Consider the following 23,263-nt stretch of genomic DNA (forward strand, 5'->3'; position numbering starts at 1 on the left):
GTTATAAATAAGACGTAAGTAACTTAAGGTTTTGAAAGCATTCCTGCTTCCTTAGTATAAATCCTTTTGAGCAGGGGTCCCCCATAACCCCTGGGCGGAGGACCAGTACTGTTCAGCGGCCTGTTAGGAACCAGGCCGCACAGCAGGTGAGCAGGGAGCAAGCAAGCAAAGCTTCATTTGCTGCTCCCCAGTGCTTGCATGACTGCCTGAACCATCCCCCGCCCCCCTCGAAAAACTGTCTTCCACAAAACCGGTCTTGGTGCCAAAAAGGTTGGGGACGGCTGCTCTTGAGTAAAAAAAAACTATTGGATAAATTGGACTTTTCATGCTTTTGAAGTAGCTTTGCTAAACTGCTTCCCAGAAATGTTACGTTGTAGTGAGTAGAAAGATGGAACTAGAGCTGCAAGTCTAAAGTGGCAAAATAGGAAAGGCAGAGGTTAAATACATGGCTGAAGGCGTGGTGACTAGGACCAGGTGAGGTAAGAGATTTTCAGGCAAGACGGTATTTTTGCACCTCGGAACCTTGCTTAGGCTGATATCCCTCCCAAACCCTCTAGTGTCCTATTTTTCTCACCCAAATTACTGTTCTCTTCTACATGTTGCCACAAAATACATATATTGTGGCAATATATTTGAAGACCTTGAAAGGGAAGTTGTGTGTTGCTAAGCTTTGCGTTTTGAGGACTTCGCAGTTGCCTACAGTGAGCGTACAATAAATTGGAAGTTGAAACCTTTTCTGTGATCTTGCGATGGTACTCCAGGGCACAAAAGGGAAGGAAATCAGTCCGTCCAAATGTTCACAAGCTAAAGAAGGGGCTTCTGGAATGGCAGGGTCTCTCAACCCCAACGCTGAGAAAATTGCCTTCTCTTAATTACTTGGCCGGGCAACCCTGGAGCTTCGGCCCCAGGACTAATTTCTAGGTGGGGCCGCGTAGAGGAGCAGTGCGCACGCGTGCGCAGGGCACGGTCGCCGACGTGATGCGCGCGGGGCGCGTGCGCAGCAGACCCGCACGGTGGCGCGTCTCCTCGTGGGGCTTCCGGGGTAGTGTTCTCGGCATGGCCATCTCGCTGTCGCCGCTGCTGACTCTGCTGTCGCTCCTCTCCGGCCCGTGGCTCGAACTAGGTCAGTGTGCTGGCCTGCCCGACTGCCCCTGGCGCCATTCGTCCCTGGAGGCAGGAGAAAAGGGGTGGGGCGCTCGGCCCCGGCGGGGAAAGAGTCGATGGCCGGTCTGCCCACTTCCTGCGCGATCTTGCAGCGGCCGGAGGTGCCTCCCAGAGGCGGCCAACTTGGCGAGGTGTATCTCACTTCTTTTTTACTTTTAACTTATTATTCTGGAATCTTTTGAGCATAAAAAAGAATAAAACGATCCTCTCCCGTCCACCACGTACCCGTTGCCTAGTTTAAACGGTTGCCAATTTATGGCTTTAATCTTGCTTCTTTGGGACCCTTTCCCTGGGAAATTCATTTTGGAGTGAATTGAGGCACGATACAATTTTATTCCTCAATATTTAACTTGAATAGCCAAAAAGACAAGAAGTCACGAAAAAAAAAGTATCACTTTCCCACCTAAAAAATTAACCGTATTCCTTAACACCATTAAACATCCAATTAGTGTTCAAGTTCACCTACTGTAAATGTTTTAAAAATATAGTTTACTTGTTGAATTAGTGTCAAAATAAAATTCATATATTGCTATTGTCTGTGTGTGTGTTTTGTTTTGTTTTGGCTGTGTTGGGTTTTCATTGCTGCGCATGGGCTTTAGTTGCCGCGAGCCGGGGGCTACTCTCTTCGTTGTGGTGTGCCGGCTTTTCATTGCGGTGGCTTCTCTTGTTGCGGGGCATGGGCTCTAGGCTTGTGGCCTTCAGTAGTTGTGGCACGCAGGCTCAGTAGCTGTGGCTCAAGGGCTGTAGAGCAGAGGTTCAGTAGTTGTAGCACACGGGCTTAGTTGCTACGCGGCATGTGAGATCTTGCTAGACCAGGCATCGAACCTGTCCCTACTGCATTGGCAGGCAGATTCTTAACCACTGCGCCACCAGGGAAGTCCCTGTATGTTGTTTCTTAATTCCCTTTTAATCTGAGAGTTTCCTGCTTTCTCTATTCCAACCCTCACCCCCCTTAAAGTGGGCGAAATCATGTGTGAGTGTGTCAGAATGAGAATGAGAAAAGGGCCAAAGATGGGATACTGGGGAACATGAAAAGATGTGGACTCTGCCTTTAGGGAAATTATACTACTTAGACACCGTTAGGTAGAAACATAACGAAATAGTACGTCAAGCCAGAGAAGTGTGACCTTTTGGAAATAGCACTAACCTGGAAGTAAGGAGACCTTGGTTTCTCCTGTTAACTGGCTGTTTAAGTCATTTCCCTTTGGGTTTTGGTTTCCTCCTGTCATATGAGGAGGTTGAAATAAAGATCCTTTTAATTCTATGATTTTTGGAGGTATCCAAACAGCAAGTGTAAAGCAGTTCATTCAGTCATTTGATGATAATTATTGTGCACTTGTGCTAGGTGCCAGGGATACACTGGCAAAACAGATGTAGTTCTTTTCTTTCTGGAGCATATGATATAATGGTGAAAATCATTACGAATTGATAAGAGTTCAGACAAGTGAAAAGGAAGAGTCAGAGAAACAACATGAGCAGTAGTATGGGTAGAAAGTTGATAGATGTATTTCAGAGTATAGTGTCTAGATTTATCTTGCTGGGACAAAAGGTTGTGCAGAAGAATAGAGAGGTAAGGAAAGGAAATAAACATTTGTTGAAAACCTACCAGGACTTCCTTGGTGGTCCAGTGGTTAAGACTCTGTGCTCCCGGCCACTTCCCTGGTGGCGCAGTGGTTAAGAATCCACCTGCCAATGCAGGGGACACGGGTTCGAGCCCTGGTCTGGGAAGATCCCACATGCCGCGGAGCAACTAAGCCCGTGTGCCACAACTACTGAGCCTGCGCTCTGGAGCCTGTGAGCCACAACTACTGAGCCTGTGTGCTGCAGCTACTGAAGCCCGTGCACCTAGAGCCCGTGCTCCGCAATGAGAGAAGCCACTGCAATAAGAAGCCTGCGCACCACAACAAAGAGTAGCCCCTGCTGACCGCAACTAGAGAAAGCCCGCGCACAGCAACGAAGACCCAACCCAGCCAAAAATAATAAATAAATAAAATTAAAAAAAAAAAAGACTGTGCTCCCAATGCAGGGGGCCTGGGTTGGGTTCGATCCTTGGTCAGGGAACTAGATCCCACATGTATGCTGCAACTAAGAGTTTGCATGCCGTGACTAAGACCTGGCGCAACCAAATAAAATTAATTAAAAAAAAAAAGAAAGAAAACCTACCATGCACTAAACATTTCACACATTATTTTAATACAGCCATGCATTTCAGTTAGATATTATCCCCATTTTACAGATGAAGAAATTGAAATCCAGACTAAGTAATTTGCCCAAAGTCACCCAGCAAATTGAGTGACAGAACAAGAACTTAAAGCCAAATTTTTTTAAAAAAATACATTTATTTATTTATTTAATTTTGGCTGCGTTGGGTCTTCGTTGCTGCATGCAGGCGTTCTCTAGTTGCGGTGAGCAGGAGCTACTCTTCATTGTGGTGTGCGGGCTTCTCATTGAGGTAGTTTCTCTTGTTGTGGAACACGGGCTCTAGATGTGCGGGCTTCAGTAGTTGTGGCGCAAGGGTTCAGTAGTTGTGGCTCGTGGGCTCTAGAGTGCAGGCTCAGTAGTTGTGGCACAGGGCTTAGTTGCTCCGCGGCATGTGGGATCTTCCCAGACCAGGGCTCGAACCCGTGTCCCCTGCAATGGCAGGCGGATTCTTAACCACTTCGCCACCAGGGAAGTCCTAAAGCCAAATTTTTTAAGCCTCCATTGTTTTATTCATTATAGCATTATGAGTTTTACATATGATCCAAATATTGCCACTTCTTTTATATATATTCGACTCTTTTTTTCTCTGCAGGGAATGGGCAGATGACCAACATGGTCCAGCTACCAGGTGGGAGATTCCAGATGGGGACAAATTCACCAGATGGCAGAGATGGTGAAGGACCTGTCCGGGAGGTGACGGTAAAACCCTTTGCTATCGACATATTTCCTGTCACCAACAAAGACTTCAGGTACATCCAGTGTTCTTCCAGGAGAAGTAAAGGCTTTTCTAATCTTCATAATATTTAAAAGGAGATTAGCTTGTTCACTACCACATATCATCTTTGCAATGGTACAGTGAGATAAGTGTTGTCTACATTTTTAAGATGAAGAATCTGAAGTCCAGGGACTTCCCTGGTGGCGCAGTGTTGAAGAATCTGCCTGCCAATGCAGGGGACACGGGTTCGAGCCCTGGCCCGGGAAGATCCCACATGCTGTGGAGCAACTAAGCCCGTGCGCCACAACTACTGAGCCTGCATTCTAGAGCCCATGAGCCACAACTACTGAACCCTTGCGCCACAACTACTGAAGCCCGCACACCTAGAGCCCATGCTCCACAACAAGAGAAGCCACCTCAATGAGAAGCCCGCACACCACGATGAAGAGTAGCCCCCGCTCACCGCAACTAGAGAAAGCCCGTGTGCAGCAACGAAGACCCAACGCAGCCAAAATTTAAAAAAAAAAAAAAAAAAAAAAAAAGTATCTGAAGTCCAAAGTTTATGTTAGTGGCAGAGCTGGGCCTGGAACTCAGATCCTCTGACTCTTGAGCCAGTGGATTGTCCAGTGCACTGGGCATAGCGCTGAGAAATATGGGCAGAAGTCAGACACTGAACAGAAACCTCTGCAACGGGAGAAGGAATTGGGAGAAGGGTCATAGTAGCTGAGAGTCCCTTAAATTCCCTTTACATTTACTTAGGGAAATGGCGTTGTTTCCAGAATCAAACATTTTGGTTCCAGCTTAATCTAAGAAGCCATGTTGAGCTGCGTCAGTGTCTCCAAGGTGATATGTTTTGGGTAGGCCAAAGTAGAAAATGATCCAGGACATATGTATAACTTACCTTCAAATGGTAGAGGAGGGAGTATATAGAGAGGAGAGGGAAAGGAAGAGGAGGGGATGGGAAGACAATAAAGCAAATGTGAGAAATGACTTAAATGTTACATTTGTGGACTTAAAACTTTTCAGGATAAGAAGTTTTGGGGAGAATTTGATTCAGGAGACACAGGCTGAAATCAGCATAAGGATTGTCAGTATACTCTCAGGCCTTTTGACTCACTGGTTCCACCTCTAAGGATTTGTCTTGAAGAATTAAAAGTTGTCCGAGAACATTTAGCCAAAAAACATTTAGCTATTGATACAACGCTAATACATTTACAATGTCATCTTGTAAACAAATGTTAACAATTTTAGAATCACTTAAACATATTGTATCAATATAACAGACTACTTAGCAGCCCTCAAAAATCCTGTTGTCAAAAAGAGATAGTTTTGAAGTGTTAAGTGAAGAAAGTAGGTTACAAAATACTAAATAGGGTATGATCCCATTTTTTAAAACTATATGTATAGAATGTGTATGCATTAAAAAAGACCTGGAAGTTGCAACATGGCATTAGGTGACGGATTCTGCTCATGTTTTTGTGACTTCCAAATGAAAATAATTACAGGAAGCACCTTCTGAAAGCAATTTAAAAATCCTTGGTTGTGGGGTGAAGAGGGAGAGAATATGGACAGGTATATCTTAGTTGGTGTGATAATGGATGATTTTAGTTTTTTTCTTTTTACCTACCTCTATTTCCTTGTTTTTCTATAATATGATGTTATATATGCTTTTAAAAAAATATTTTTAAACAGGAAAGTTATTAAAATCAAAGGAGAAATCACTTCTGATCAGGCTTGCACCGCATCATGACAACCAGAAATAGCTAGCTAGGTAGATGCATTCTTTTTTTTTTTTTTTTAATTTTATTTTATTTATTTTTGGCTGTGTTGGGTCTTCATTGCTGCGTGTGGACTCTCTCTAGTTGCAGCGAGCGGGAGCTACTGTTCATTGCGTAGGCTTCTCATTGCGGTGGCTTCTCTTGTTGCGGAGCACAGGCTCTAGGTGCGCGGTTTTCAGTAGTTGTGGCTTGCGGGCTCTAGAGCGTAGGCTCAGTAGTTGTGGCGCACGGGCTTAGTTGCTCCGCGGCACGTGGGATCTTCCCGGACCAGGGCTCGAACCCCTGTCCCCTGCATTGGCAGGCGGATTCTTAACCACTGTGCCACCAGAGAAGCCCTAGATGCATTCTTTTATATTTTAAATTGACCTTTTATATTATGGAAATATAATGTCACCTCCAGTAAGCCCCTAAACTTTTCTTAGAACCCATAATCTGTCTTTGCCTCTCTGGTAAAAGAGTCTCAAACCGTTCAGGTGGTCAGCGGTCGGTAAATAGGTATTGCTACCAAATCTCATCTCCTCCTCCATTCTCAGTGCCCCTTTGATGGGTGAACAATGTCTTCTCATATCAGAGGTCTGGCACAGATGGAGTACTCTTAGCCCAGTGAAAACAATCCATCTTACCCTGGAAATCTGCTTGCTGAAATTTGCTCAGCCGTACCAAACTATATGAAAATCCATTCTAAAATCTCGGCAAGTCATTTTTGTTTGACTCAATCTCCCTCATCTGTTAGAGGGAGATAATAACCCCTGTTCTGCCTCCCTTCTGTGATTGTTGTGACATTAGGTATGTGACGAAGACCTTTCCGAAGAGAGACCCATTCCCACCCTTGAATCTTCTCAGAAGCTTTATTCATTATCTCCAAAAACTGGAGGTAACCCAGATGACCTGCAACTGGTGAATGGATAAACAAAATATGGTCTATACATCCAATGAAATACTACTCAGCAATGAAAGGCAGCAAACTAAAAAAAAAAAAAAAGGAACAGGGATGAATCTTGGAAGCAGTATGCTAAGTGAAAGAAGCCAGACCCCAAAAACTACATACTGTGTCATTCAATTTATGTGAATTTATATTCTGGGAAAGGCAAAACTATAGAGACAAACAACAGATCAGTGGTTGCAGAGGCATAGGGGAATTTTAGGGGGTGGTTGATGGAACTGCTCTGTATCTTGATTGTGATAGTGACTACGTGCTTTGTCAAAACTCACAAAACTATACACCAAAAAGAGTGAATTCTCCTGTTTGTGAACTGCACACACAGCAACAGATTTTAAAAGAAAATCTGCTCAGGCTCTCAGGTTAATTCCTTGTAGTTCATGAAAATTCTGTGATGTGTGACTAATAGGATAAGGGTGTATGAGGTGTTCTGGAGCAGGAGAGGGTGAGGGTGGAGCACAGAACCCTATTAGCTAAACCATATGAAACATCTCTTTTCAGGGAGTTTGTCAGGGAGAAAAAGTACCAGACAGAGGCTGAGGTGTTTGGGTGGAGCTTTGTCTTTGAGGACCTTGTCTCTGATGAGCTTAGAAACAAAGCAACCCAGAAAATGCAGGTAAGAGAACCTAGGTTTGCCACTGAGGGGATGGGAGTGGGACCTAGACAGAGGATCCTGTGGGATCTGGGGTCCCCTGGGCCACAGTAGAGAATCAAACCTGAGAACCAGAGGCAGGGAGGAAGCAAGAGAGACCCACCCTGGAAGAGTCAGATGAACACACACTCCCAGGAAGTTCACCCTGTGCTGGTTTCTATATATAGAGACTCTGTAAAGATGCAGATACACACAGGGTTCAGGATAGTCCCTGGACCAGAAAGAGAACCCCTTGAGAAGCCTCCCTCCAATACGGGTGGTGAGATTTTGGACACAGCCTCACTTGGACCACCTGAGTCTCAGCCTGAAGTCTCTGCTTTGCCTCCTGGGTGTCAGCCAGGAAGGTGCCCTCGCTGGGTCAGAGCATCTTTTCAGTCGTGTTCCTTCCTTTTTGCAGTCTCTTCTCTGGTGGCTTCCAGTGGAAAGAGCATTCTGGAGGCAGGTAAGGGTTGGTTCCTCTACTTTGTTTTCTACCCCTGTTGACTCTTGGGAGGCCTGGCTTCCCTAGACCCTTGCCCATCTAGAAATACTGAGTTTAAAAGGATGACAGAGAAATTTCAGGGAAGCAGCCAAGCCACCCTGTTTTCTCTGCCCTAATCCTTGTACCCCTGGCCCATCCCATTTCTCCCTTTCGTCTCATGTTTAGTCCTTCTTTCTGACTCTGGACCTCTCCTCACTCACCAGGCTCTCTCTTCCCACTTCCTTGCTCCATCTGTGGTAAAAGCTGAACTCAGGCACCCTAAGCCTAGCCTTCCTCAGACTTCCACGAGCTCCCAGAAGCTTGTCTCACTTCATCCTGGCTATCAGCCTGCAGGTCCCGGCTCTGGCATCCGAGAGAAACTGGAGCTCCCAGTGGTACACGTGAGCTGGAATGATGCCCGTGCCTACTGTGCTTGGCGGGGGAAACGGCTGCCCATTGAGGAAGAGTGGGAGTTTGCTGCCCGAGGGGGCTTGAAGGGTATAGAGATGCTAAGCGATTTCCCTTTTTTCTTTCTCCCCATCCTGCCTTGCATGGGGGGCTTTAAAGGGCGGGACAGGTTTGTGCTCCCTAGAGCAGTGCTGCTTACACTGTGTAGTGATGGACCAGTTGTTGGTGGTGTTATTTCTAATCCGTCTCAGACCAATACTTCCATAAAGTAGCATAAAAATTAATAACTGGAAAATGGAATGAAAAAACCAGACATATATTTTTTTAATTGTTGCAGAGTCTACAGACATGTTCCATTTCAATAAGTATAATCAGAACAACATAGCATAGGGAAAAAGAAAAGGATTACCTACACTGTATACCTTTTCCATAGCTGTATAGGGATTAATATAACATTGCTATTTGCTTATAACTTTGTTAGTTTGCAATCCTAGCTAAACAAAGTTAGAGTGAAATAGCAATTTCCCATATTCAACACCTCTACACAGTCTTTGAATGAACACTGGCTATACCAATAGTCAAAGTTATGAATGTGATAAATGAGGTTGCTTGTTCATTTATCCAGTCTAAGTCTAACGAACATGTTTCTCAGTGCTTACTCTCAGTTTCTGTACTTATCCCAGCATGAGCTGGTAACAGATAGTTTGCAGAATGGCATTGGTCAGAACCACACCTAGAATTGTCCTGTCCTGGAGCAAATCAGAAGCCAGGGCCTCCGAGTGCAATACTGTGAGTGGAAGGGAGGGGTGTGGGAAGTAAAAGTAAGTAATCTTACTCTTCTGTTCTCATCACTTCCTCACTTCCTTTCGGTTGCCTCGCTCTTTCTGCCTTTCCCTTCTTCCCCAACTCCTCACCTCTCCCTCCTCCGCTGTCTCCTTGCCCTCCTGGCAGGTCAGGTTTACCCCTGGGGAAACGAGTTCCAGCCAAACCGCACCAACCTGTGGCAGGTAAGACACACGTTCCTCACTCCTGTCCCTTCTCAGAGTGTTGATTGAGACCTGCTGTGGGCTAGACACTGTGTTAGGCTGTGGGACTCAGAGGCCTTAGTGTTCTAATGGAACTGAAAGCTGGTAAAGGGGTAAAGCAGAAGACAACGTGGTGGGGCTGTATAGTGAAGATGTGCAGCATGTGCTGGGGGGGTGTGCTGGGAGTGTGCTCTCTTGTGCTGCAAGAGCAGGGCGTGACTTCACAGTGAACATGCCATTTGAGCTGATTGAGCCGGAGTTTGCCACGAGAAAAGTGGAGGAAACAACATGCCTGTCAGCAGTGGATTAGGAAAGGGTGCTGTGTGTTCAGAGACATGCCAGACTCGGAGAGGCTAGCGCACAGGGAAACAGGAGGTATCGGAGATGAAGTAGGCAGTGGATTGGAGGCAGATTATGAAGGACCAGGGGTGCCAAGATGTGGTTTTAGATTTTACCCTCCAGGCAGTGGGGAGCCGACAGAGGTCTTGAAACAGGGGAGCGACAACATCATTTTGATTTGGGGGATGCTGATTGTTGAAAATTTGTGTGGGATCAAATGAAGTAGAGCTGCAGGAGGTCTCTGAATCCAAGGCTGCGGCCATGGCCCGGGCATGTGAACACTTGCATGAAGTGAAAGTGAAATCGAGAGGAAGCCAGGTGGGAGACGCCGGCCTGAGAGGAGAGACAGGGTTTGGTACTTCGCCAAACATGGAGGAGTGGAAGAGAGAAGGACTCAAGCATGAATCCAAGCTTGGGCAAGAGGGTGCTGGTGTGACCATTATCCAGAATAGATAATATGCATGTTGGGGGTCAGAGGGATAGAACTTGGTCAGTTTAGGATCAGCCTAGCTTAAGCTGCCTTTGGGTCATGGATATGCTCAGTAAGAGGTTGAAAGTATGAGTTTGGAGCTTAGGACAGAGGTCTGGGTCAGAGCAACTGGTTTGGAGTCAACAGCATACACTGTAGGCAGGAATGACATCCCCCAGGGGGACTCTGCAGCATGAGGGGAGCCCAGCACCAGCATTTTAGGGTGAAGCCTTGAAAAGGGCCTGAGGGGTAGACTGACCTTTTAGATGATCTTGGGATCACAGCTTTGCAAAAAGTCTTATCTGACTTATTCACCATGGGATCTTTGATAAATTAAACTGTTTTGAGTCTCAGTTGCTAGTTTTTTTTTGTTTGTTTGTTTTGGCTGTGTTGGGTCTTCGTTGCGGCGCGTGGGCTTCTCATTGCGGTGGCTTCTCTTGTTGTGGCACATGGGCTCTAGGAGTGCAGGCTTCAGTAGTTGTGGCACACGGGCTCAGTAGTTGTGGCTTGCGGGCTCTAGAGCGCAGGCTCAGTAGTTGTGGCGCATGGGCTTAGTTGCTCTGCGGCATGTGGGATCTTCCCGGACCAGGACTCGAACCCGTGTCCCCTGCATTGCCAGGTGGATTCTTTTTTTTTTTTTTTTTTTTTTTTGGCTTATCTCTTAAATTTTATTTATTTATTTATTTTGGCTGTGTTGGGTCTTCGTTTCTCTGCGAGGGCTTTCTCTTGTTGCGGCAAGCGGGGGCCACTCTTCATCGCGGTGCGCTGGCCTCTCACTATCGCGGCCTCTCCTGTTGCGGAGCAGAGGCTCCAGACGCGCAGGCTCAGTAATTGTGGCTCATGGGCCCAGCTGCTCCGTGGCATGTGGGATCTTCCGGGACCAGGGCTGGAACCCGTGTCCCCTGCATTGGCAGGCGGATTCTTAACCACTGCGCCACCAGGGAAGCCCCGCCAGGTGGATTCTTAACCACTACACCACCAGGGAAGTCCCGGTTGCTAGCTTTTTAAAGGGAGAGAATACTTGCCTCACAACCTGGTCAGCATTAAAGACAGATGTAGCAGCCCTAGCACATGGTTGGCGATGAGTAAATTGTAACCCCTTCATCTTCCCTTTCATAAGATCAGCCTCCATAGAGCAGGGGCAGCTGAACTCCAATTTCAATGAGAAGCAGAATGAACAAGCTGAACAAATTGCATCAGCTAATACGGGTTACTTTTCCAGAATTTTGGCGGTAAAAAGCAGGAGGTGAGGGAGGCAGGGTCAGAGCAGATGAGGGAGAGTTAAGCCTGTTGGTGGTAGAAGGGAAAGCGATGGTACAGGGGAGCACAGGATGAGCATCCTGGTTCCTGAGGAGACAGGTGCAGGTCATGGAGGAGGGGAGGCAGAGCCTTTCTTCTCAAGGCACATGGGGAGGAAGTCGAGAAAGTGGGAATGGGGCAGCCTGGTGTGGACACAGGGGAAACGACACACTTCCTAATCCAGCCAGGAGGTCATGGTGGAGGACATGAAGCAGCTGGTTTGGGAGGTCAGGGTGGGAACCTCGGGTCACTGCCCCGTGCCCTTCCCCTACCCCAGAGGATACTGCAAGATGGCCTTGGTTTAAACTCCTCTGGGCAGATGGGAGCAGCTGCCTTGGGACGGGATGGTAAATCTTTTAGTCTAAATTTCTCCCCCCTCAGGGAAGGTTCCCCAAGGGCGACAAGGCTGAGGATGGCTTCCACGGAGTCTCCCCGGTGAACGCTTTCCCCCCACAGAACAACTACGGTAAGATTGCTCATCGGGTTGCTGTCAGCGTTCACAGCTTCGTTGGTGGGATGGTCCTGCCTGAAAGATGAGGTGGAGAGAAGCAGCACCGGGAAGCATTAGCTCCCCAGGGCCGTCGATGGCCAGGAGGGGCGGGGGTGGCGCTCCCCAGCCTGGGCCAGACCCGCCGCTGTGCTTCAGGGCTCTCTGACCTCGTGGGCAACGTGTGGGAGTGGACAGCGTCACCATACCAGCCTGCCGACCAGGACATGCGTGTCCTCCGGGGGGCGTCCTGGATCGACACGGCGGACGGCTCTGCCAATCACCGGGCCCGGGTCACCACCAGGTGAGGGGCTCAGTAGCTGGGGGCTGAGGGTCTGGGTCCTGGTCTCCCAGAGCACAGGTGGCACCAGATCTGGCATGGCCGCCACTGCCGTGCCTCCCCCTCCACTGGGGGCTGTGGGTACAGAAGAGGAAGCAAGCCACACTTGCCATGAAAAGCCAAGAGCCCGGGACTGCTGGTGCCTTTTCCTGCCAGCAGTCAGCACCAAGGCAGACTCTGTGTCCAGCATCTTAATTATGTGGTTTCCCCTCTTGTCCTCAGAGCTAGGCTTGCAGAGAGAGGGAAGTGGAATGGCCACATCGATAGGTCATGGCCAGGGGCCATGGAAATATTGACTCTTCCAACGAGTGTGCACATGAAAAGTCATTTTCTACAGCCATTTTGTTTTACAATCAAGAAAAAATAGGCTCAGGAAGGTCCTGGAACCTGCTCATTTCACACAGATGGCTAGTGGTGGCACCTGAATGGTAGAGTCCCCGGCTCCCGAGTCCCCTTCTAGGACTTTCTGCTTTGTTCATCTGTAGATTTATTTTGGTTAATCTCCCTGCAACTCCTCCTGCTCCTGGGTTCTGTAAGGACTGTAGAGAAGCCACTGTTCCTGTGGCCTCAGGGTATCAGGTTTGCAGGCGTTTGATACATTGAGCCCCCTGGATTTTCCTCACCTTTTTCTTTAGGACAAAGTAGTGGAGAAAGTATTGGCCTGGGGACCAGGAAACTGGGTTTGCCACTGATTCTGTTGTGCCCCTGAAGCAGTGGTTGGCCTTGGGCAAGACATTTAAATCTTTCTAGTGTCTGACTCTGGGTCTGTGAGATGGTGAACAAAACCCTCCTTCCAGAGCAGTAAGGGAAATGGCAAATGAAGGAATACATGTGAAACTTCTTTGGAAAGTGTGAGGTACTGATTGGTGCTATGATAGTCTCACTTCTTGCCGACAGGTTTTCTTCGGCTGAGTTATTCTAAACTACCGACAGTCAAAGTTATTACTTGTGGCCTTTCCTTCCTTCCAGTTCAGTCTCTCAGGACCACCCTCACTTCCTCCACTCTGTCCCAAGGTCCCTTCTTACCCCTTTCCCCCAGGAATGGCACACCCTCAGGCCCTACCCTCACACTAGGTTCCTTTCCAGACTGTGTATGCCCCCCCACCAGTCCTCAGGCGCCCCAGACCACAGCAGGCCCTGGGAGCTGCAGCAGGAGAGTTGGGTAAGGCCCCGGGTCCCTTTCTCAACAAATGTCCGTTGTCTCTCCCCTTCTCTGGTGGCAGGATGGGCAACACTCCAGATTCAGCCTCAGACAACCTAGGCTTCCGCTGCGCTTCCAGTGTAGGCCGACCACCTGGGGAGCTGTGAGCACCCACACAGAGACGAGAGGAGTCCCCCGTGGCACCCGTGGCACTCCCTGGCCACATGCCAAACACAGCCAAACTCGGGACTGCGTCCATCCCCTCCCCCATCCTCTGCGGCAGGCACCTCTGCCCCGGGCAGGAAAGGACCCTGACCTCCGCGGAGGGGCGCCACTGTCTCTTGGAGAAGGGGCCCAACTTACTGATTGTGCCCAGGAGCCGGATGTTTCTCTTAGAGGTCAAATATTGACCGTATGGGGGCCACATACTCAAAACAGTTGGGGCACAGTGCTCTGAAAGGCAGTTTGTGAAAAAATTTTATATCTGCTCCCTCCTCCTTTCTCGCTGTCTGACCCGGGGACCTGACATTGTTTGCTCAAGGCAGAATTTCCCCAGGTCTCCTTGTTTTCCCAGCAAGTTGCTGTAGAAGGAAAATGATTCCTTCATTTGCTTTATTTGTGGGGTTTCACGCACCTCCAAGGGAACCTAGTTTCCACCGTATGTGAAATGCAGTTCTGTGGGCTCTTTAAAGCACAATGTCAGTCTTAAAAGGGTCTAGGAGAACGACGGATTTACCAGGCGCAACTGCGTATCATGGGAGGCACAGAGTGAATAATACTCCACAAAGACAAACAGCAGAAGCTTCCCTTTCTATTAATAGTTATGTAAGGGCTGCCCTATGCCTCTAAAAACATGGCCCCAGAGAAGAACCTGCTCCCGTGGTGTCACTGGACTTTGTGAGGTCAGTAAAATCTCCTGTGATTGCGATTCTCAGACTGTTCTCTTTCATCCTCACCCTGGGACCCTAAAGGCGGTGCACCGAGTGTCAGTAACTGTGGGCCTCCCGTGAGGACAAGCGGACATGGTGGTATAGCTGGGCCATGGAGAGGCAGCGTGCTCCTGGTTCTGGACCACAGCTGGTCCCCCACCCCGTGGGCCTGGCTCCAACTGCACTGACCACCGCGTGACGCCTCCAAGACGGGAGAGTGGCCCCAGCGCCTGGGGTCCGGGCCGGGGCCAAGTGCCCCCTCTGGACAGAGGCCTGCACACGCTCTCACTCCTGTGCCCTCCATATCAGTGGCTTCTCCTTCCAGCCTGACACCCGTCCCACCTGCCCTGCCGGCCTGCCCGTCAGTAGCCCTCCTCAGCCAGGGAGAGGAGCACAGCCTTGGGTGTGTTCTCGAAGAGCGCCGCCCGGTTCTGCTGCTGCCCCTTCTTCACCCAGTGGCCATAGATCCGGAAAGCGTAGGCGTCGATGAGTCGCCGCAGGGGCCGGAGGGCATAGGGGTCTCGGATGACGATCTCCCGGGTCACGGGCTTCACCCGGCGGTACTGGTAGTAGATCCGCACGGAAGCCAGCACCGTCAGGGCGATCACCTGCGGAGGGCCTGGCCTGAGAGCTGGACCCGCTCCGCGGCCTGTTTCCTTCCCAGTCCGTGACGGCAGGCCCTGAGCTTGTTTGCCACGAAGGCTTGTGTGGTTTCCGCTGGGCCTGTCCTAGCGTTCCCGCCCCCCACCCCCGATACCCCCATTCCCACCCGACCCAGGCGCAGGGCTTAAGGCTGTCGGAGCCAGAAGCCAGAAGTTGAGCTGCAACCATCACAGGGCTGGGCGGGAGGAGAAGGGTGGGTGCTCTGGAAACCCGGTGGGCGTAAGGAGTCCCCAAGAAGGGCACCGGGAGCTCGGACTTCAGGGGCCTGCGGCACCTGCCCCGGGCCCCTGAGTGGCAGGCGAGCTTAAGTACCTTGAACTTCCCCCGGGGGCTGAAGTGACGCACTTCCTCCACCGTGTACTGCTGGAAGAAGGGATGCGCTAAGGCCTCTTCTGCCGAACAGCGGCCTTTGGGGCTCACCACCAAGAAGCGGGAGACCTGAGAGAACGAGACAGAACGGAAGACGTCTGTGGGGGGTCCCTCCTGGCAGGGCCTCCATCCCGTGGCATGCACGGTACACTCCCCTCTCCCCACTGTACTTGCCCCTCGCCTGACCCCCGAGCCAGGAGGCCTTTCCTCTCACCAAGTCCTTCACAGTGTCCGAGTAATCATCCCATTCTGGTGAGCCAAACTGGTAGCTGCCACTCATGATCATCCTCAACATCAGCATCTGCTTGCGGTGCCAGAAGGGTGGGGAGCCGGCCAGCAGGGTGTACATGATGACCCCTGTGCTCCACCTGGCACCGGGCGGCAGGGAGGAAGGCAGGAGGGCCAGCTGGAGCTCCCACCGCGCCCTCCTCCCCAGCCAGGTGCTCCCGGCCGTGGGGGCATCCCTGTCCCTCCGGGTCACCTCCCTCCCCCCAACACACTCACATGTCCACCTCCTTCCCATAGCCAGGGTGGTCATCATCCATGGAGCACTCAATGATCTCAGGGGCCAGGTAACTGGGCGTCCCACAGACCTCTGCAGGGACAGTTTCCATCAGAACAGGTCAGCAGAGGCACTTGGAAGAGGAAAGCCCAAAGAGACAATGGAGAAGGAACCAAAGTGGTGGCTGGGCTGGGACTCTCTGAACACAGGCCTGGCCCAGGGCCAAGGGCAGGGCCAGGGTGCTGGGTCCTGTGGCCACCCGATGGGGGACCGTCAGTGGCCTGGTCACTTCTAGCTATCCTGGCCTGGAATGCAGGCAGTGGGAACTTGGCTCAGCCCAGTCCGGGGAAGAAACACCCAGCCCTGAAATGGTAGGATTTTTATTCTGGGGGGGAAACCCAGGCAACCTCTGTTCCTAGGAGAGCTGAGGAGAGAGCCTGAGCCCCTGACATGGGCCAAGGCCATGTTACCGGACCTCGCAGCTTCTCTTCTGGCTCCAGCTGGCAGGAAAAGCCAAAGTCTGTGAGCTTGATGTTCATGTCATCATCCAAGAGGATGTTCTCAGGTTTCAGATCCCGATGCACGATGTTGAGTTTGTGCAAGGTGAAGATCACCTCTAGCAGGGCTCTCATGATCTTTCTGGGGTGGGACAGGAACAGGTTACTTTCACCTGCTACTCTGCAGGGTCAGGTAACAGGCAGGGACACCAAAGCCCGTAAGCCAGCTGGACTGCAAGTGAGGGAGGACTCAAGACAGGCCAGGCCTACCTTGGCTGAGTCAAGGAGGAAAGGAGGCCACCAAAGCCAGCGGAGCACACTGCCCACCCAGACGGGCGCATGCCACGCCTCCTCCAAGACCGCGGTGCCTAAGCAAGGGACTCAGGCCGGAAGTAGGGAGAGGGGCAAGTGGACCCCACCTGGTTTCCTTCTCACTCAGGGTGACCTTCTCAGTGAGGTAATCAAAGAGCTCCCCTCTCTTCATCCTGTGGGAACAGAGGGTTTGTAGCTGGATGTGCCCCAATGCTACCCCCTCCTTACCCTGCTCCCAGAAAACTGTTTCCCACCCTAACACCTCCAGGGGCAAAGTGGGCTGCTCCCCACAAAGGACCAAGGTCTGTGGGGAGGAGCTAGGGAAGTGAGTGGAGAGGCTGTCTCGGAAGGTTGAAAGAAGAACGAGACTGGGGGCTGGGGGATGGCACCAGTGCGAAGGTCCCCCCGTGTGTGGGAGTGACAGCATGGACTGGGATCCCTCAGGGTCAAAGTCAGGGTTGGGAGGGGGGAGAGGGAACTTGAGCCACTGGCACAAGGCCCCAGACCCACATCAGAAGGACAGGAGTATCCTGGTTTTCCCCAGGAACAAACAAGCAACAGTAGTGATGGAAGAGCAGTTTTACCTATTTTAGGATTTCTTAGCATTAAGAATTGCGGTTCCATTTTCTCACTTGGGATGATCTAGAAAGAGGTTTCTGCTAGAATCATCTAGTTATACCCTGAAGGGCAATTTGGGGCAGCATTAAAAATAGCTTCCCCAAGCAACTTCTTCAAAGGTTAGAGACATTTGAGCTGCCCCCAAGGACTCTACAGGACAGTGCCACCGAACAGAGTTGAGACAGCTAGAGCTGGGCAAGTCTGGAGGGGTCCTAGGAAAGGTGCATCCTGCCTGCTCCTCCAGGAAAAGCAGAGCCCAAGGGAAGAATTCTGGCCAGTATCTGAGGGAGGCAAGAAAATCCTTGAACTTAACTGGTGGGGCGGGGAGTTGAGTTCTGTTTGAGGAGCAACCCAGAAATTACAGAAGTGAGCCTTGTTTCATACACGATTGGTACTGTGTCCCTAAAAGGCAGTGTGTGCCTCCAGTTTTGATCACTTTAATTCCATTTTAAACACGCTAGGAGAACTCACTAATAGCAGCAGCAGCAGCAAAAAGATTTACCAGTCAACAACACTGGGACCCTGCAAGGTCCATCAGCAGGCTCCTGCCTTCCTGGAGCTGGTGGTTGAATTGTACACACAGGCCAAGTTAAATTGTGTCTCCAAGAAAAACTTAACACTGCACATGTTCAGTATGACTACACAATGAAGTGTTCCAGCAATACAAAATCTGCTTGAATAATCTTCTCAAGTAAAGCTAGTCCTTAAATTAGCAGTTATGTATGGAGAAGTCAAGACAGCTCTCCAACAATGATTCGTGCAACAGAGGTGTGTGTCCTTTAGTGAGGACTCAATGGAGTGGGGGCATGGGAGCTGGAGAGTTCCCTTCCTTGGGAACCTTTTCCAGTAAAAACGGCAAGAAGTCTGAGTGCACGGTTCACAGAACACTTTGTGGTGTTCGAATTTGATGCTTGGAGCCTGGTGAGATGGACAGTATCGTTTTTCCTTTCCTGAGAAAACAGAGGCTCTCACAGCTAAAAGGCCCGCTGGTCCCTGGGGGCAGAGGGCCCTGAACCAAGGAGCTCATCTCAATAGGCCTGTTGGTGCACAAACATGGTGACATGTTGCTGTTGATGCTGCTGCTGACGACAACGATGATGACGTCAATCTTTGAACCACATCCCAAATACAATCTCCACCACTGTCTCCCTGCTGGGCCTCTTGCCCCCATATTGCTGGCTTCCTCCTTTCCACTCTTGCCTCCTTACAGTCAGTGGGATCCTTTATAAAAGTAAGTCAGATCACATCACCCTCCTGCCCTTGGCCCTCCAAAAATTCTTACCTCCAAAATGCCTGCATAATCTGCTTTTTGGTACTGACTGACCTTGCATCCTGCCATCGCCACAGGCTTGCTCCACTCCCCCATCCTGACTTCCTTGCCGAGCCTCAAACATGCCAAGCCCACCCCTGCCGGGCCCCTGCTCTGGCCGTTCCCTCTGCTAGAGGCTCCTTCTCCAGGTCTTGGCTCAGATCCCTCCCTCCCTTCATCCAGGTCTCTGCTCAGGTCACCTCCTGGAGAGCATTCCCTGCCCACTCCCTCTGACCCCTGCTCAGCTTTACATATATGTGTAACTCTGTGTGTGTTTTATGACTTGATTGCTTTCTGTTCACACCCTGTGAAAATTAGTGCATGAAGTAGGATTGCGTATCCTCAACGTCTAGAATAAGTATTGAATGACCACCATGGTCATCATCATGGTAGTTCATAATTATTAGCATTTACATTGTGCCAGTCACTGTGCCATTTTCCTCCTGCAACACCGATGGGAAAGCTGATACTGACAGAAATCATCCAGCCCATAAGTGATGGACCCAGGATCTAAAACCTGGCAGCCTGACTCCAGGGGCTGATCTGCCTAAAGCGTCTGTGGCCTTATTTGGCATCCACGGTGCCAGGGGCTGGCTGCTCGTCTCCAGGAAGCCCTGGGTGGGGGACTACAATAGAAGCCTCTCCAATAGGCCCCAGGCCTGGGTACTTACAGATCAAACACCAAGAAGAAGAAAGTGTTGGTCTCATAAGTGTCCTTCAGCTGTACTGAAATGGAAATGGCTCACTCGTCTCTGGCAACAGAGGAACCCAGGCGGGGGCAGTGGAGGCGCGAGGGGAAGGGGACTAAGGCCGCTGTGGCCGGACTCAGAAGCTGGAAGGGGTATCGCGATGGTGTTCAAAGGAGGCGCACCAGGGGAGGGGGCACCCAGGGACTTCACACTCCCATTCCCGCACCTGCACCCAGCCCTGCCTGTCACCCCTTCTGTGGGGCTGGAAGAGGAGGCTTAGAGCTGACTCCCGGGAGCAGAGAGGGTGGAGCCGGGAGCCTCAAGCCTCTGGGCACTGGGCTTTCAGGGCCTCGGGGTGCAGGAGACACTGGTGGTTCTGGCTAGCTGCACTGGGGCCACACTCCCTGGCTTGGGTAATCAGAGCAGACCCATGGCAGGGCACTGCGCCGTGGCTCGGGGCCGTCACTCACTGATGTTGGGGTGTCCTGAGACCTTGTGCAGGATGTCCACCTCCTTCTGTGTGGCCTCTCGCAGCTCCTGCACCTCCTCGGAGCTGAAGCTGCCCCCACCCGTGACGTCGATGATCTTCACAGCGTACTCCTGGCGTGTGGGCTTGTGGATGCAGCGCCTGACAACGCTGCTTATTCCCCTGGGGGTGCAGAGGACAGATCATCCCCGGGGCCCCTCAGCCCAGGGGGAGGCCCAGATCCAGGCCGCAGCAGAGATGTCCTGCCTTGTCCCCCAGCTCCCTGTGAGCTTTGGGGGATGGTAGGATGAAGAAGGCACAGAGAGGGCGATTTGCCTGGAGCCCAAGAGGAGGAAGCCTGCTCTGGGGCCTCCTAGCTCCTAGTTCAGTGCTCTTTCTCGGCACGGAGGAAGAAGCTCTCTCAGCTCTCTTATGGCCCTCTCAGGGCCATAAGCTTCTCTCTGACACCTGACTCCTGACCCTGGCCCCAAACTGGGGGAGCTCCTTGCTGGTAGAGGTCTCTAATCTGGGTGCTCTTATACCCGCTTCCTCCATCCTGGTGCAGGAGGGCAGGACCCCGAACTGAGAGATTCTCCAAGTGGACAGTGCTTTCGGGATGGAAATGGGGTCAGTGCTCAGGGTCAAGCAGAGATGGATCCTGCCCGCAGTGCTGGCCGGAGCCCAGGACAGAACTTCATGGGGAAGGTCCGGGCCTTACCTGCCCAGGATCTCCTTGGGCTCGTAGTTCTCATAGAAACCCTGTGCGGAACGGGAGTCCGGCAGTGCCTTGTCCTGGGTCATGTTCAGCTCCTTAAAGAGGGGAACAGAAAGAAGCGGTCAGCCATCCTGACCTGGGGGATGTGCTCTTTGAGGGCTGAAACCGTTTCTCCCTTTTTTTTTTTTGGCTGCACCGCACAGCATGCAGGATCTTAGTTCCTTCCTCTGGTAACCAGGAACCCAGAGGAACCAGGGATCGAACCCGTGCCCCCTGCGCTGGAAGTGCGGAGTCTGAACCGCTGGACCGCCAGGGAAGTCCCTCTCCCTCATCTTCGTATTTCCTGGCATAGGTCTGGCCTCTTGTGAATATTCAAAATAAATGTTTATGTATTTTTTAAAAAGCTTTGGAAAGAGCCCAACTTGCTTCTGCCCACTGGCTGTAAACTCTCGTGACCCCAGGTGACCATGTGGCTCCCGGCATGTTCTCGTTGTTAGTTGTTGCTCCCCGATAGGAGCAATAGATGGGCAGCCAGGCCCAAGCTCAGGCTCGAGGCAGGAATCGGGCCACCAGGCTGCAAGGTTAGTTCTGACAGGGCCAGCACACGCTTGGTTTTAGAAAGCACCACCGAGAAATTCTGCAAAGGACAAATTAAAGTGCTCTTTCCTCTTTGAGGCGACGAGGCTGGTCCTGCTTTTCCTCGGCCTGCTCTCTGCACTTCTGGAAAAGGTGAGAAGCTTCATGGTTTCATTTTCAAATAGGCTGCTCCCATAACCTCTCCTTATCTCCCCCACTTGTAACTGTCCTACCCAGAAAACACCCCTCCTCCTGGGACAGCCTTGCTGTGCTTCCCATTGCTGCTTCCTCACCCGTTCCGCCCTTAGTTTTTGTGATCACTGTCCCCCCTTGACCCTTCCTTCCTTCCTTCCTTCTGTCCTCCCTCCCTCCCTCCTTCCTTCCTTCCTTTCATACTCAGAGAAGTACTGTGCCAGGTGCTCTGATGCAGAGTTTGATGGGTGAGTCCTGGTCCCAGCCTCTGGTATCACTTGTTGTCTCACCTCTATCCCACCGTGATCATCTCTAGATCATCCCAACCATCCCTCCCCACTGTGCCCAGTGCAGGTGTGTCGCAGGTGCTGCTCCGTAGATGTAAGTCAATGGCTGGAGGTGTCCCTTTGGTCCAGGTTCCTGCCAGCAGGAGGGTCATGTCCTCAGAATGCCCTGTGTCCTACCTAACGATGGCCAATGAGCCCTGAGTGGTCCTGCTGCAGTGTGGGACAGAACAGAGCCAGGACACTCAGGCCTAGACCCAGAGGAGCTGGCCGGCTTTGCTTCAGGAACATAGAGGCCACTGGGTATGGAACTCCTATCTCACACCGAGGACTTGAGGAATGGAGAAAATTCTGTACCAACAGGAAGAGGGGCAGATAGAAAATGGGCACGAGCTGCCTCTCAGCAGGGCCAAAGATGCCTCCGGTCCCATTTCCACCGCCCTTTCTGGGTCCAAGAAGGTCTGGCCTGTCAAAGAGGCCAATTTGCTGACCAGCCAAGCAGCAGCCCTGGCTGCCTCGGGACAGGCCGGCTGTTCTAGGAAGGCTGGCGTCCCCACTGCTGGGTGCCTGGTTACCAGAGGAAGGATGAGAATAACAACAGTGTCCTCTGCCAGCAGCAGGCTCTGGAGCCGCCTCTGCTCCACCCCCGTCAGCAACCCCAGCTGAGCACCGCAGTGTCTGTTCCCCACAAAAACTAGCCCAGTCCCTGGTAAGCCCTTTAAACGAGGGGCATCTGTTCCCCCTCCTCCCCCCACCTCCCAAAGCTGGGCAAGGAAAGGTCTCTCCTTCCTGCAGCCCTCCCTGCACAGACGGTGTATGTGGACCCAGCCCGGGATGCCGTCCCATCAGGGCCCATTCCCTGGCACAACCGGCCCCACTGAGCCCCAGCAGCACTCCCGTCTCCTGGGGTGGGCGGCGGAGGTCTATCTTGCCTCATCCCCTTACTCTAGGCCTAACCTGGGGCCAACTTCGCGCCTCTGTCCACTGCCCCCGCCTGCATTCCCCATGCCTTACCGAAGATGCCTTTGGAAAGGGTCCCCAAACGGGAGTAGGTAGCCTGGTCCTTTTTGGAACATGACATCCCTCCCTGAAACTTAGAGAATCAGTGCTGCCACTCTTCTGGGCCCATGTGCCTTCAGAAGCAGGGAGAGGTGGGTCTAATGGATGTGGGGGGTTCTGTCTTCTCTACGCCACAGCCTCTCCCGCTCCCCACCCAGCTACTCACCTCTATGTCCTCGCAGGCCCTGGAATGAACGTGACAGGAATCCCAAAGGTCCAGGAGCCCCCTGGGGACAGGGGACAACAGAGAGCTGAAGCGTGTCCCGAGCAGACGCTTGTGGCCAGAACAGGATATCTTGCTGCTCTTCCTTCAGGCTTTGCTACTTGAGGACGGAAGCCTGATGTGCCAAAAATAAATCCCAGCTGCAAAGCTGGGGTGCAGGCCAAGGCTCAGCAGGGGTGACCTCTGGTGGAGGGTGAGGGAAGCTCCGGTGGCCTGGGAGCAGGCAGGACAGCACAAGGTGACCCATCTTCCCTCTGGAGCTCACTCAACCTCCAGGCTTAGAGGAGATAAAGCCAGCTCGCTGGGAACACGCTGGCTTCTCTGGGAGCCATTCCTGTGTGTGCTGAGAGCAGAGCCCTGGAGACACCCCAGCACACTGGCGTGCCCACGCTGCAGCCCTGGCTGCTACAGGGACCCGCTCAGCTACGGTTTGTGTGGCTG

General features: G+C 51.6%; 2 protein-coding genes across 8 annotated transcripts; one reads left to right on the forward strand and one right to left on the reverse strand.

Annotated features, from left to right (window-relative positions):
- The first annotated feature begins 48 nt into the window (after positions 1-48).
- On the forward strand, positions 49-14,347 carry SUMF2 (sulfatase modifying factor 2). Of its 7 annotated transcripts, none has more exons than XM_082358630.1 (9): positions 49-1,123; positions 3,959-4,115; positions 7,301-7,415; positions 7,849-7,893; positions 8,136-8,409; positions 9,271-9,326; positions 11,812-11,917; positions 12,098-12,242; positions 13,502-14,347. In XM_082358630.1, exons 1-9 carry the CDS (start codon positions 979-981, stop codon positions 13,584-13,586), a joined length of 1,128 nt encoding a protein of 375 aa, XP_082214756.1. In that variant the 5' UTR covers positions 49-978; the 3' UTR covers positions 13,587-14,347. The 7 variants fall into 7 exon arrangements, with proteins under 7 accessions (XP_082214756.1, XP_082214757.1, XP_082214758.1 ...); XM_082358631.1 differs by having other exon boundaries at positions 11,833-11,917; XM_082358632.1 differs by having other exon boundaries at positions 8,259-8,409.
- On the reverse strand, positions 14,211-22,934 carry PHKG1 (phosphorylase kinase catalytic subunit gamma 1). The gene is made up of 10 exons (XM_082358623.1): positions 22,766-22,934; positions 20,492-20,583; positions 19,778-19,956; positions 19,290-19,344; positions 16,799-16,864; positions 16,358-16,521; positions 15,885-15,975; positions 15,595-15,748; positions 15,324-15,449; positions 14,211-14,956 (listed from the first exon to the last, which is right to left on the reverse strand). The coding sequence occupies exons 2-10, from the start codon at positions 20,572-20,574 to the stop codon at positions 14,711-14,713; spliced, it is 1,164 nt and encodes a 387-aa protein (XP_082214749.1). The 5' UTR covers positions 20,575-20,583; positions 22,766-22,934; the 3' UTR covers positions 14,211-14,710.
- Positions 22,935-23,263: the final 329 nt, after the last annotated feature.

This window comes from Balaenoptera borealis, assembly GCF_965194805.1.
Source record: "Balaenoptera borealis genome assembly, chromosome: 16".
NCBI classification, from domain to species: domain Eukaryota; kingdom Metazoa; phylum Chordata; class Mammalia; order Artiodactyla; family Balaenopteridae; genus Balaenoptera; species Balaenoptera borealis.